At 41.9% G+C, this 14,923-nt stretch overlaps 1 protein-coding gene across 1 annotated transcript; it reads left to right on the forward strand.

The window, feature by feature from the left end:
• Nucleotides 1-214: 214 nt before the first annotated feature.
• On the forward strand, nucleotides 215-11,663 carry LOC114786487 (acyl-CoA dehydrogenase family member 11). The gene is made up of 15 exons (XM_028973641.1): nucleotides 215-449; nucleotides 803-1,049; nucleotides 1,654-1,877; nucleotides 3,133-3,232; nucleotides 3,322-3,439; nucleotides 3,796-3,938; nucleotides 4,145-4,294; nucleotides 4,913-5,007; nucleotides 5,113-5,212; nucleotides 6,777-6,917; nucleotides 7,177-7,269; nucleotides 8,827-8,934; nucleotides 9,255-9,426; nucleotides 9,779-9,845; nucleotides 11,311-11,663. Exons 1-15 carry the CDS (start codon nucleotides 238-240, stop codon nucleotides 11,423-11,425), a joined length of 2,085 nt encoding a protein of 694 aa, XP_028829474.1. The 5' UTR covers nucleotides 215-237; the 3' UTR covers nucleotides 11,426-11,663.
• The last annotated feature ends 3,260 nt before the right edge of the window (nucleotides 11,664-14,923 follow it).

A 14,923-nucleotide genomic window follows, 5' to 3' on the forward strand; every position in this document is an offset into this window, starting at 1 on the left:
GCTTTGCTCAGTGGCACCTTGGTGGATCGGGATTCGAACCGGCAACCTTCTGGTTACAGGGCCGCTTCCTTAACCCAGGGTCAGTGGTTACATGTAACAATGTGCAAAATCTGTTTCTGATGTCTTCAGTTACGTTGCACGCGTTTACATTTACTTAGATCTAGTGGAAAGTCCAAAAAACTGATTTTTTCCTAGGGATTTTTCATGTGGGACAACAGTTCGTCGTTATAAACCAGCATGGGGAAGTCGCAGTGTTGGACAACTCTAGACAATAATGTAGGAGGTGACTGGCCTCATGTGCTCATGGTGACCACAGCAGGGTCCGCCCTGAGACGGATGTTGTCAGCCCAGCCAGCGGGGGGCAGCACTGCGCATGTGCGCTGTGTTCTCAGTACAAGAAAAGAAGAAGAAGAAGAAGAAGAAGAAGAAGAAGTAGTAGTTCTTGCGAGGTGCGACGTTGCTTGTACAGAATGTAAACAACTTCACGCAGCGACTCTGTATTGGCTTATTTTATTTATTAAATCTCTAATAAGAGGAGAAGTAATACGCACCGAACGAGACAGACTGTTTCCGTTCACATAGAGAGTTTGGCCACCTATAAGCTTAATATTTTGCATACCGTTTAATAATAATAATGAGACAGTTATTGTGTTGCTGTGATTATTTTATTGTGTGTCGATAAATGTTCGTTCTACAATGGCTTTTTGGGACTGTATAATGTGGGTGTCACCTTTCACCCAGTCGGCGAGCTGCGTCGTTGCGTAACAGGCCGAGTGAAGGTGGGCTGTTTTCACCTCTCCAGATCCGCCATGGCTCTCCGGGCTGTCGGGCGGCTGGCGAGACCCCGGCGGGCCTTGTGCACGCAAAGCGCGTCCTACAGGAGCTCCGTTCGGAGCGGCCCGTGCGACGAGGCCGCCGAGCTCTCGGCCCAGTCGCTCTTCTCCAGGTCCGCGGTGGGCTCCTTCTTCCAGGACCAGCCTCTCCTGAGGAACCCCGTGGGCGAGGACGCCCTGCTGCAAAGTTACCTGCGGAGGCACTTTCCGTCGACGGTGAGGGGCATAAAGCTATAAAATTATATATATAATTCACGTTTTTTTTTTATGTGTTTTTTTTGTCACAATGTGTCCTCTGCTTTTAACCACAACTCTTGGTGAGCAGTGGGCAGCCAGGAAAGGCGTGTGGGGACAGTGCTTTGTTCGGTGGCACCTCGGTGGTTCGGGATTCGAACCGGCAACCTTCTGATTACGAGGGGGGGGTAGGCGATTCCTCGCCCTCAAGGCCACTACTGCCTTTTGAATGTCTTTGTATATATTCCAACTATATTGCTCGCTGAGCTTGTTTTCAAAGACTATCCTTCCGGTAAATAACTGTTTCCATGCGTACCTAGTAAATGATTGTTGGGAAACTGAGTTTGTGAGCCAGTGTTTCATTATACGCCATCTGGAGAAATAACGACATGGCACCTGTATTGTATAAATCAAGTTTCATCACATATAGTGCAAAGGTCCTTTTCTTTGCAGCAGAGTCTGAAGTGGAAACAAATGGGTCTTGTTTTTCTCTTCATGTGTGGATCATGTTGTGAAGTGATGTGCATGTAGTGAAAATAATGCTGTGGCCTCTGGCTGCATTTTGACTTTTTTTTTTTTTAATCAGGAAGTGAAAGAAGACCTGTCAAGATTTGGGGAACGTCTTGTGAATGAAATAGATGCTCTGGGACATGAATGTGAGGAGCATCCTCCTCGCTTACAGCATTTTGATGCTTGGGGCAATAGGGTGGATCGTATTCTTACCTCTTCGGCCTGGACCCGCATGAAGGAGGTCTCTGCTGAGGAGGGCTTTGTGGCTGCTGGTTACGAAAGATGTTTTGGAGAGTGGAGGTGAGTTTTTTTTTTTTTTTTTTTTTTAAATAAGCCAACTAGATAAGTTGAGGAATATTAGATTCATTTTTCAATACCTTGTATAAAAAAAGAGGCTCAAATATCTGAGGTTGTGAGTTCAGTTCCCTGCTCTGACCTCCCCGTGGGTTTCCTCTGAAGGTGAATTGGTATCTCTGAATTTACCGTAAGTGTGTGTGGGTGACTTCCCGTTAGGGCTGCACGATATATCGAAAAATGACTGTTATCGCGATAAAAGTATACGCGATATTGGTATCGCAAAGAGTTGCGATAAATGAAATGTATGCTGCGTCCGTAATCGCATACTATATATACTATTGTGACGAGCCATCACCGCGAGGTCAGGAAGGGAGAAATTGGCTCAATCATGAGGGTTTCGGAATAACGCTTTTAATTGAACGGAAGCCAGTAGGTGGCGCCAACAGCCAAAACCTACTCCTCTGGCTTCAAAATAACAGGGAGGCGTCTCATCATCTCCTCCAACAACTACGTCCCGGTGTAAAGTTTCTCCCCTTACACACACTACATTAAATCCACATAACACACACATCCCGAACCCCAACTGAACACATTTACCCGTTACATGGTTAACTATTTGCAGTCCCCAGGCGCGCTCGTACCATTGGCGCGTATCTCACCCGCAAGGCATGCTGGTCCCAACTCATGGCTGACACACGACATATTGTATGTGAAAAACAGTATGCGAGGCGAGTAGTAGGCACTGTACTGCCGCTGTACTTCTGCGCGTGCGGACTGGACACCGACACCGGGCTGGAACTGGACATGCTGAGTGGTGAATTCATATTCAGTATTTGAAAAACAGTAGACAAGAAGTACCGTATGACCGACTACTTCCAGCCAAATTCTGTACTATCCCAAAGGGAGAGGCGGCGTCATATTCAAAACATGCCGGGAAATGGCTCTTTTCAAGTGTAAAATATAAAAATGTCATTCAAATGTAGTGCCTACTCAAGTAGTATGCGATTTCGGGCGCAGCATTAATTTATGTGCCAAGCATTTATGTGTCCAAATTTGATCAGATTGGTCCTTACTATCTTTGTACCCGCCTCCCGAGGAGGTGATATAATGCTATTGGCTATTTCTTCAACTCTTCGATCTTGATAATTAGTTCCTCAGTTGTTTTTGCATGTTATTGCAGAAATCATGGACTGACTTTCACAGTTTGAATGGAGAAAAAAAAAAAGATTTATTCTGTTTGATTTGAAATCTTTTCTAGTCGTGTATACCAGATGTCTAAGCTCTACCTCTATGCACCTTCTGCTGGACTCTACACCTGCCCTCTGGCAATGACCGATGGAGCAGCAAAAGTTATTGAGGTTTGTGCAGCATAGACACAGTGAGCTACATTTCTTGCAGTTAAACACTTTGATTTATATTAACATATTTTTTCCTTGTTTTGCGCCAGTCTCTGGGTCGCTCTTTGCCTGTGGATGAGGCATTTCAAAGACTGACTTCTCGTGATCCTAAGCGCTTCTGGACCTCTGGCCAGTGGATGACTGAACGGAAAGGTGGATCAGATGTAGGTGGGTGAGACGTAACATTTACCAGGATTCGTATGGTAATTAAAGACCTGGAAAAGTCATGGAATTTGAAAAGAGAATTTTCCAGACCTTGAAAAGTTTTGGAATATGAAATAAACATATAAAGTTTTGGAAAAAGTCATTGAAATCTGATTGACACATTGTGGAAGGATGTCCCTCGAGCTTGGGCTGCGCAAACTTGGAGTAACAAACACTGTAATTTAGGTTAAGCTTTTTAAGGGTGTCATAGGTTTAGTTAACTTTTCTGGTAAATTTGACTTTTTGTGATTAGATAGGAAAGGGGGGGGGGGGGTAAGAAAAGCAGGACTGGAGGGTCGACAACTTGTTTTTTCCTTCAGCTCGTGGGACTGAGACCCTTGCCTTCCAGCAACCTGACGGAACTTACAGACTGCGTGGGTTTAAATGGTTCACCTCTGCAACAGATGCAGACATGGCGCTCGTATTGGCACGGGTCGTTGACGGGCATGGACAGATTGTTCAGGTTCAAAAGAAATACAACATATGTAGCTTTCAAATGTCATCTTGGACAAAAGAAATTATTAATATTACAGAAGGCATGTACTGACAATGAATATGTTGTTCTGAAATAATTTTGGCATATAACACACACACACACACACACACACACACACACACATATATATATATATATATATATAAATTTTTTATACTTTTCATACTTTTTAGGGGAGTGCAGGTCTCTCTCTTTTCTATGCGGAAGTTCGGGATCAGTTTGGGCGCCTGAATGGAATTGAAGTTAAGCGGTTGAAAGAGAAGCTTGGCACACGGCAGATGCCCACAGCGGAACTGTTGCTGTATGATCTGCCAGCTCATCTGGTCAGTGCAATTCCGCGTGCATAACTACAGAATATTGTATTATTTATACTTTCTTTTTCAGATTTGCAGTCATTTTCTGATCAGATCAGGCGTCATAATAATGAGCAGGAATATACATGCATTACTGCGCGAAAGCCTCGGTCAGATCACATTAGTCTGGCCAGGAGGTGTGGATTTGATCAGAAGGTTTTAGCTGACTGACTGACTAACATTAGAAATAAAATAAAAGTAATGAAATATTCTGTATTCTTTTGAAGGCAGCTTTGGTTCTCCTCAGGGCACCTGACTCACTGCACACATTGCATGCCATTGTACCCCAGCTCACATAATATAAATAGCAAAATAACTTAATTCGCGTCTTCATTAATTGAAATTGCCTGTTTTAAAGATGAGCTGTTCAGAAGTGTACCTAGGTGAATTGCCACACTTGAATATTGATTTGTGTTTTTCCTTTTATATAGATAACTAAGATATTTATCTCGGCCAGTGGTGAGACAGAAGACAAACTTCAGTCTCACAGCTAACTAACTGCAGAAAGTAAAACTGTGTGACTGATAACACATAGGATGTTGTGCAAGACAAACTCATGCCAGGTCTTTTTTTATTTTAAATTCTAAGGTATCACCTGAAGGCAGAGGGGTGGCAACCATCGCCAACATGTTAACCCTTACACGAATCCACAACACCGTGTCTGCCGTGGCTGCAATGAGAAGGTACAGCTATGGCTGATTGATTTTTTTTATGTGAGGATTTTAATGACTGGTACTGGTAATTGTTTTTGTTTGTAATAAATTGCTAAAAAAAAATTTTGTCTGCAGAATAATTCAGCTGAGTCGGGATTATGCAACAAAGCGATTTGCTTTTGGAAAGTTATTGAAGGATCACCCTTTGCATGTTCAAACCATTGCCAGAATGGAGGTGAGCAGTTGGTCACAAAACAAATCTCAGCCAATGATGTGTAGGATTTTTGTGGTGAAAAATCAAGTTTTTCAAAGTCCATTGAACAAAATAGTTCTTTTAAGAATTCCATCCTATTTTAAAATCTGGAAAAAGATTCAGTGTAATTGCAGAGTATATTCACCACCCAGTGGTGCAATTTCTCCAGATTTAGTTGACTGTTTCTGTTTTGGATTTTACTTAGTGCTGTACAAAATTCTATCTTTAGAAATTCTTTTATATAATAATTCCTTTTCTAATTGAAAATGATAATAATTTAAATATCCCATTTTTTAATATCCATTGACTTTATTCAAGACAACACACACTGCTTTACACGAATAATCAGAAATTCATTCCTGCTCTTGGACAAGGAGAGGAGTAGAGAGCAAAGGACCTTTTAGGTAAATGAGTTGAAAGCAGTCACAACAAAGTCCTCAGATTTCATCTTGAGTAGTGTCCCTCTTGTAAAGAGGGCTCCGCAGTTGGGAGAAGGCTGTGAGACGTTGCCTAGTAAAATTGTCTACTCCACCTGCCAAGGTCTGTTTGAAAGAGGGCATTCCTTTAATCAAGCCTGCTGCGCTCACCTTTCTGCCTCTCCTGAGACTCAACCCCCCTTGCGTCAGCCACTCCAGCACTTCAAAGAGCACGTTCGCCGTTCTCAAGCAGCAATGCATCACAAGAGCGGCTGCCATGATGCAAATTGTTTTTGCTCACTGAAAGAAAATCTCTTAAGTGATCTTTTAGGCCTTCTAGGGAATCTTTTGAGGAACCATTGGTGGTGGCAGCATCTCAGCCAGTGTTGATATTTTATGACTTTAATGCCCTACTTGCAAATGAGACGTGAACGAAAATCTAAAACAAAAAAGCATTCCAGGCACCAGAACTTCAAATATCCAGTCTCTCCAGCAGAGGTAAAGAGAATGGCATCTCAGAATGCACGGCACGTAGAACCTTCAAGAAGAAGAGCTGCTGCAGCAGAAGTCCATGCTCGGGGGGGAGAGGGGGCACTCCTCCTAATAAGAGCAAAATGAGGCTACAGGAACAGAATAATAAAAGATACATGGTGGTGCAAGACCGGCTTCATTCTCAGTTTTTAGCGTCTCATGCTTGGCCAACTGTGCGTTGTCGAAAGCATCAGTTGTTGCTGAATGGCGCTTTTGCTGTGTGAAAATGCAGGAAATCATTATAGAAACCTGTTTCTATAAGTAATGTGGTATCTATCAGGACCATTTGCACCATTTCTTTTACATCTTCGTCTTAGAATAGTTAGGCACAAAATGTTGTGCACTCGAGACATTTGAGTTTTCTGTTTTTCATGCATGCAGCAAGACTGATTCTCTGGATTAAGCTTTTAAGGCAAGTATAGTACAGTACGGACTAGTCCTAAACAGACCAAGGTTTTATATGATTGACTTTATGCCTTTTTTATTTCAGTTATAGGTCGTTCTTCAAACAAATCATGTTACTTGTGTATGTGTGGGCATTATTCGCATCATGGGAAAAAAAAACGGGTGCTAAATACCTTCCTATTTTTTTTTTGTAGATTGAGACACGTGCTGCGTTCCTCCTGATGATGGAGGTGTGTCGCCTCTTTGGTAAAGAGGAAAGTGGAACTGCTTCAGACACAGAGGTGCATTTGTTTCGCCTGCTCACAACGGTGGCCAAGCTCTACACAGGGAAGCAGGTATCCAAATGTTTTAGAATTCTGCAAATTTCCAGTGTATTTCATTAAAATATTTGAGTATCTGAAGTCAAGTTGCCTTGTAACGATTTCATTCTTATGGAAAACCGGAATGTGTTCATTTCTTAGCATGAAAAGGGAATAAAAAGGAAGGAAAAAAAAAAAAAACGCTGAGATATCATAACATAAGTTGAAAGTCTACAGCTACAGTTTTTGAAGCAGAAAAAGAACCTTCTTTAACTTTCATTCTCCTTCCGCTCAGGCTGTTGCTGTGGTGTCCGAAGGACTGGAGTCTTTTGGAGGTCAGGGTTACATTGAGGACACGGGCTTGCCTCGAATGCTGCGGGATGCACAGGTAGACTAGACAGCCTTTGGAGTTTTTGCTTGTTTTGTTGGTCTCTATAGAACACAGGGTGGTAGTAGCCTAGTGGGTAACACACTCGCCTATGAACCAGAAGACCCGGGTTCGAATCCCACTTACTACCATTGTGTCCCTGAGCAAGACACTTAACCCTAAGTTGCTCCAGGGAGACTGTCCCTGTAACTACTGATTGTAAGTCGCTCTGGATAAGGGCGTCTGATAAATAATGTAAATGAACTTGGTTCATACTCCTCAGCAAAAGTTCAGGAAACATTTATTTTGTATAACAAGCCCCAGCAGCATAATATAACTAAAGTGGGTGCACCTTAATCTCAAAGCTGCTTATTTATTAAAATGTATTGCTTTTCTGTGCATTATTCCCACAACCTCTGCTGTATGAAGTTGAGTTTTCTACACACGATTGTTGTTGCTATAGTATATAACATGTATTTATATATCAGCCTGAATCATATCAAATGTGTAGATTATTAAAATCTATGTTTTAATTACAGCTGAGGGGTTGTATTTTGTCAACTCAATCAGGCACACAAAAGTGTATAGTATTTTGGCCTAAAGGATGAAGGAAATCTTTTACTTATGTTGTACACTTTCAGTTGCTATTTATAATGATGTTTGTGTTTGAGACAAAGAACATATAATGTTGAAAACAAAGCACATCCATTATGTGTGTTTTTATTAACAAATCATATTTAAAAACCATTATGAAGATGTATTTATTAAATACAACAGGGGGAAAAATCCATCTTATGGAAGTGATTATTTCTGAAATGTACTGTTGCGCTGTAAAATACTGATTATGTTTTTGTTTAGTAACTGAGAAGCGGATAGCTTAGGTGTTGGGCCTCTGGAGAGATGTTAAATGCTGCATTCCCCTCCAGTTTAACCAGAACATCTTTATTAGGCCAAAAGCATTCATCTCTCCTGCCATGTTGAGGTGTGAATATCTCACTGGGGCCATGGGAATGCAGGAATTCCACTTTCACATCCTGATTTACATTATGCACAGAAAGTCATTAGTCATTCATTTGCATCCATCAAAACAGTGGTATAATGTAGGTTAAGTTATTTGAATGCATTTAAATAACATTGAAAATACGTTATTCTGTAAATGTTGTTCTGTAGTGGGTAGACATTTCATCAAGTTGATATTCAGAATAATTATTTTCAGCTTTAATGTCTGTTTAGGTTTATTTTAGAAGGGTTCTGGAATTGACCTTTTATAAGAGACACCTGGTTCTATATCATTCTATGAATGAATGAATGATGCAGCCTTCCATTTTTTATCATCACAAGCTATATCATCAAAAAACAACTTTTTCTTTGCAGTTCTTAAATGTTTGGTAGTCATTCTTATCTGGTCCAGTGAAAGTTTAGACATTAATAGAATAAAAAACAGGCAGAAAATGTTCTTCATGTATATTTTCAACAAATGTTGAAATACATTACATTTTTTGGGCCAAGACCTGTTTTGTCCCAGTACTCCAGAATGGTTGATGTGACTTATATTCAAATAATGTTTTTCTAAATGAGGTGCTGAGTATTTGGGAGGGAACTACAAACATCTTGTCACTGGATGTGCTTCGCAGCACAGCCAAGTCTTCAGGACACGTTTTGGACTCATTTTTTGCTGATGTTAAGGTAAGTGTCATTATGATTGGGCTGTCACAATAATAATAATAATAATAATAATAATAATAATAATAATAATAATAATAAAACACTTCAGCGCTCTCAAAAAAAACACAGCCATTGTCAGATAAATTAAGTCATTAATTAATTTAAAAAAATTAAGACCACTCTTTTCTGTTCGCACATGTCCTGGCCAAATCATAGCGGGGCAGGCCATTAACAATTTCGAGAATGTTGAAAATGCTGCAAAATAATTTAATAATTTTAACACACACACACACACACACACTCTCTTAAGAGAACATAAAATATTGTTGGCATTTTTGCAGACTAAGATGTTGGCTGTGAACGGCAGTTCTGCTCTCCGGCCTGCTGTGGAGGCTGTTAACACCGCTCTGTCCTGCCTGGGGAAGTTTGTTCACACAGCAGCTCAGAGACCTCCAGGCTACATGGAGTTGGCAGCTCGTGATCTGGCGTACAGCCTGGCTCGTATTTATATGGGTATGAATATCGATGAGTACAGTGAAAAAATAAGAAGTATTTGGAGCGTATTTTCAGACTAGAGACATCTGGTCATGTCATAATGTAATGCATTGTTTATAATTGTATTACTATTGAACAAAGGCGGTACTTAATTATAAATTAAATAGCAAAAAGAAAACAAATGTATTCAATATAAAGAATTGATAGCATAAATAACAACTAGAGGTCTGTTAGTGCAATTAATTTTCCATCTGGTGGATTTTCTTCAGGGACGTAGGTCTCTCCACTCCGCAATTTGAATAACATTCTTTTACTCAGAAAGGGAATAGCATTGACGTTTACTGTTTATCTTTGTACTTTTGTCTCCCAGGATGTCTTCTGATCGATCATGCCTCATGGGAAGGAGCCTCTCATGCTGATGCGTATGCTGCATTGAGGTACACTGAGCGATCCTTCACGTTATGGTGATTTTTGTAATAATCAGATAAGGCCTCCATTGTGATCTTAAACTAAAGAGTAAAGAGATGCTCCTATAGAACAGGCTGTCCTAATCTTTTGAGGAATTTTAGTGGTTTCTAACCTTTTGTGAATACAGGGAGCATATGAAGCAGCATATGTAGGGTGGTAGTAGCCTAGTGGGTAACACACTTGCCTATGAACCAATAGACCCGGGTTCGAATCCCACTTACTACCATTGTGTTCCTGAGCAAGACACTTAACCCTAAGTTGCTCCAGGGGGGGACTGTCCCTACTGACTGTAAGTCAGTAAGACTGTAAGACGCTCTGGATAAGGGCGTCTGATAAATGCTGTAAATGTAATGTAAATATGAACACACTATTTTGTTTTTATTGCTTTTTGTGTCTGTTTAGCTCTAATCTAATAAATGCAATGCTGATCTCTGCATTATGGTCACAGCATAATTGAGTGCCAGGAAGGAAATGTAATACTATTTAAAATCAGTGCATAAAACAAAAGGATTACTTTTTGAGAATAATTCTAACCATAGACTTCAAATATAATGCGTAGGATAGACAAGGATCCTCCATCATGGGGCACGAGGATGCATATTGACTATATGAAATGCGAACCTTTATCAAAGTCAAGAATAACACCTACATTTCCAGCCTAATTTTTACTCTGCAGCTTTGAGTGTCCCAGATCAAGAGCTATTTTTTCACCCCATGAGCTTTGGGAGCAATAAGTAAAAATCTTATCTTAATTAGATAATTTCTGGCACATTTTCCTTAATGCTTTATTTAATAACAATAAAGTGCAATAATGCTTATAGATCAACTTTACAAAATATTAACTGGAAGCACAGTTTCGTGCATTTTAAATATTATTGATTGTGATATTGATAGTAATGCTAAGCTGAGTAAACCTGTGGCTAAAAGAAGCATGAACTGTATTCTTTAGAGGAAATTACCCAAATTGAGAAATCAACTATGAAATTGCCATTATATTTTGTAAATAAAATAGAATTCTGCAGCTTTGGAGATCTATTTGCTATGAATGTTTCTGAACAAATTGTTCATATCGGGGCAGTGGATGCCTAGCGGTTAACGAATCACCGTAATCAGAAGGTTGCCGGTTCGAATCCTGAGGCGCCAAGGTGCCACACGCTGCTCCCCGGGCGCCTGTCATGGCTGCCAACTGCTCACCAGGGGTGATGGTTAGGGTGAAGCAGAGGACACATTTCGTTGTCACTATGTGCTGTGCTGCATTGTTTCACAATGACAATCACTTCACTTTCACTTTTACTATTGTAATTATTTCTTTAAAAAATAAAGAAAAACTGGACTGCAAAATGTTGCATGAATGTTTCATGAAACCGAAAATCTTGTTTTTTTGCCGATCTGACTGAAATTTGAACTAAATTTAAGAACATATTTTTTCTGTAGGTGGTGTGAACAGGACCTTTGCCCAGTGGCAAGCAGAGACTCAAGAGGAATTTATGATCCTAATAGCTCACAAATGGATTCTTCTTTGGTCTATGAAGGCTACACGAACAACTGAGCGTGTGTGAACATTCATTTAGACCATTTAGCATGCCCACCATGGATTGTAATATCTTAAGTATGCAATCTGTCTGAAATGCAATCGTTATATGTATTACATGTGTTTGCTACCATGTTAATGAGCTGTGTGTCTGTCTGTCTGTTGTGTTAGTGAAAGTGCAGGAGTTTTGTAGGCTTGTACCTCATCATATTTGTCTATTTTTGTGCTCACTAAAGCTCTTAACTTGTGACAAAAATCACTGCCTCTTGTGGCTTATTTCTTTAATAAGTTTTTATTTGTATATTTCGTAGCAACACGCTCCAGTCTTTAATATTTTGAAACAGGAAAAATTTGAAAATGTAAGACACTTGACGTGGTTGAAATGTTACATGAGGCTCAGAGCATCTCCAAAGCTTCAGATGGAACCATTCAAAAGTGGTCCAAGGAAGGGCAAGCAGTCCGCCCTGGAGAGGATAAAAATAAGTGTTACTGTTGCTGGTAAGCAGTGTCATCCAAGTTGGTGTTACTGACCCATCCTTGCAGACAATGTGCTAAGCTTCATGTCAATGGTATTTTCGAACATGGGTTGAGGTAGAGGTGATCACCACTTTTCCTCCAAATTCCTGGTGGATGACCTGTGGTATGTGTTATAAAAAAAAAAAAAAAAAGGACCATGAAGTGTCCACCGGGAAACTACTGCATCTGCTGCCAGCGTCTAGCTTTGTTCCGAGGGAAACTTGGGAGAAAATTAGGCAGGCGGTCTTAATGTGATGTTACTCGCTAATTATCTACATTTCTTCATTAACTATTTGCACTGTAAAAAAAAAAAAAAAAAAAAAAAAAACATAAAAGTGCAAGGCAACCATCCTAACAATTTAGGAAAACGAGTCTTCACAACTATATGGACATGAAGTTGAAAAAGAACTTAAAAATGCTTTGCGGCTGGTTGCCTTCATTTTTTATTTATTGATTTATTTTCCCGATTGTTAATATTTCACATAGAAACTGTTCGAGGATGATTTCTCGAACTTCCTTCGCCATGTGATGAGGTAGAATGCGCAAAGCACGTTGTTTCTGGTTCGTTTGCTTTTCGATCCAGGTCTTGGGCGCTCTAATGCGATTAAACTCCACCAAGGAGACTAAAGGTAAATCAGCGAGTCTTTGCAGCTAAAACGGATAAAAAAAAAAAACGCACACCAGCGCGGCCTGAAAATATGAAAAGTCACTTGGCGAGACCGGCGCAGGCCTCAATGCAGCAGGGAGCCAGCGGCACGTTTACTCGTTCGCCCTCAAATCTGCTGTAATCTGGCTAATGGCGCTCCAGATCAGTGTTATCAGCGTGTTGGACGGCCGACGGGCAAACAGAGATCTGCGGTGCGGCCCGGAGCCGCTGCCAACAGACCCGAACGGGGCGCTCGTTCCAGGCAGGGGAGGGGTGTGCAGGCCTGACAACAGCAGCAGCAAAAAAAAAAAAAGAATAAAATGGCCAGACTAGGGGAATTTTATGACATGCACACATCTGCAGGCCGTAGCATTTCGCAACGTTTCGCTTTTGGCTGGAAAACGCCTCCACCCGCCCCTTTTCTCCTTCTTCATTTGCGGGCGGGCTGTGGCTGCACCTTGTACCGCTAGCAGCGCGCTAGCAGACCTGAATGTTAAACACGTCCTCTGTGCTTGGGGAGGGCATCATCAAGGGAGGGTCTGCGCTGCTCTTATCCATGCAAGGCTCGCGCTCGCTCTCACTCTCCCCTCGCTGGATTTCTGCCGCTTTTCACCTCTGCAGCCCCGTCTCAGATCATTGTGCCCTAACGCTGCTGTTGCTCGGTCACGCATGTTAACACGAACGCAATTGACCCCGGCAGTTAAGATCTCTCTATCTCCCACTCTCTTTCTACCCCTCTCTATCTACCCTCCTTTCTCTCTACCTCTCTCATTACTTCTCTCTCTACTCTCCTCTCTACGTCTCTCTCTATCTACCCTCCTCTCATTCTACCTCTCTCTATATCTACCCATCTCTCTCTATCTACCCTCCTCTCTATCTAACCCTCTCTACCTCTTTCTTTATCTACCCTCCTCTCTCTGCATCTACCCTCCTCTCTACTTCTCTCTCTATCTACCCTCCTCTCTATCTACCCTCCTCTCTACTTCTCTCTCTATCTACCCTCCTCTCTACTTCTCTCTCTATCTACCCTCCTCACTACTTCTCTCTCTATCTACCCTCCTCTCTATCTAACCCTCTCTACCTCTTTCTCTATCTACCCTCCTCTCTCTGCATCTACCCTCCTCTCTACTTCTCTCTATCTACCCTCCTCTCTATCTAATCCTCTCTACCTCTTTCTCTATCTACCCTCCTCTCTCTGCATCTACCCTCCTCTCTACTTCCCTCTCTATCTACCCTCCTCTCTACTTCTCTCTCTATCTACCCTCCTCTCTATCTAACCCTCTCTAACTCTTTCTCTGTCTACCCTCCTCTCTTTCTACCTCTCTCTACCCTCCTCTTTCTCTACCTCTTTTTTTACCCTCCTCTCTTTCTGCCTCTCTCTATCTACCCTCCTCTCTTTCTGCCTCTCTCTATCTACCCTCCTCTCTTTCTACCTCTCTCTATCTACCCTCCTCTCTCTACCTTTCTCTAACTCCCTTTCTATGTACACTCCTCCATCCATCCATCCATCATCCATCCCCTCCATCCCCATCTCTACCCTTCCTCTTTCTCTACCTCTCTATCTACCTCTTTCTGTTTACCTTTCTCACTCCCTTTCTATGTACTCTCCTTTCTCTATCTCCCCCTCTCTCTACTTCCTGCTCTCTCACTCCCTTTCTATCTATCTCTCTTTCTCTACCTCTCTCTATCTACCCCTCTCTCTATCCCCTTTCTACTCCTCTATCTACCCTCCTCTTTCTCTACCTCTCTATCTACCTCTTTCTGTTTACCCTCATCACTCTCTACCTTTCTCTCACTCCCTTTCTATGTACTCTCCTTTCTCTCTATCCCCCCTGTCTCGTGTGTGTCATCGTCATAAAATTTTACCCAAGGACCTCAGAAGCGGAAATGTCCAAATGCGGGAAACAATTTTCTATATTTATATGAATCTTATATATTTATGTGTATATGAACTTTTTCAGACACGTCTGTCGTGTTTTTGTCTTTCCCGTACGTCTGAAAAAACTTTAATCAATTGTAAGACTCTTTAATGAACTGACTAGTGTTAATCGGTTCGCGGCGTTAGCATGATGCTAATTAATCCGTTTTCGACGCAGCGGCCGAAACTGGACGGCACGCGCCGATTGTCATGACAACGGAGCGGCCCTGCGCGCCGCTGATTGGCCGCTTCCACCCCACTGCAGCAAAGCCGCCTCCGAGCCGACTTTGTGCCGGGAGGCCGAGGCGGTTCGGAAGTCGTGGCGGCTCCGTCGACCCGCGTGTGTAAAACACGCAGCCGAGCTGCGGAGTGGGGAAGAGGGAGCTCCGAACACGTTCCCACGGAGTTTGCCGAACGCCTCCGGAATTCCTGGGCG

This window comes from Denticeps clupeoides, chromosome 3 (assembly GCF_900700375.1).
Source record: "Denticeps clupeoides chromosome 3, fDenClu1.1, whole genome shotgun sequence".
Taxonomy (NCBI): domain Eukaryota; kingdom Metazoa; phylum Chordata; class Actinopteri; order Clupeiformes; family Denticipitidae; genus Denticeps; species Denticeps clupeoides.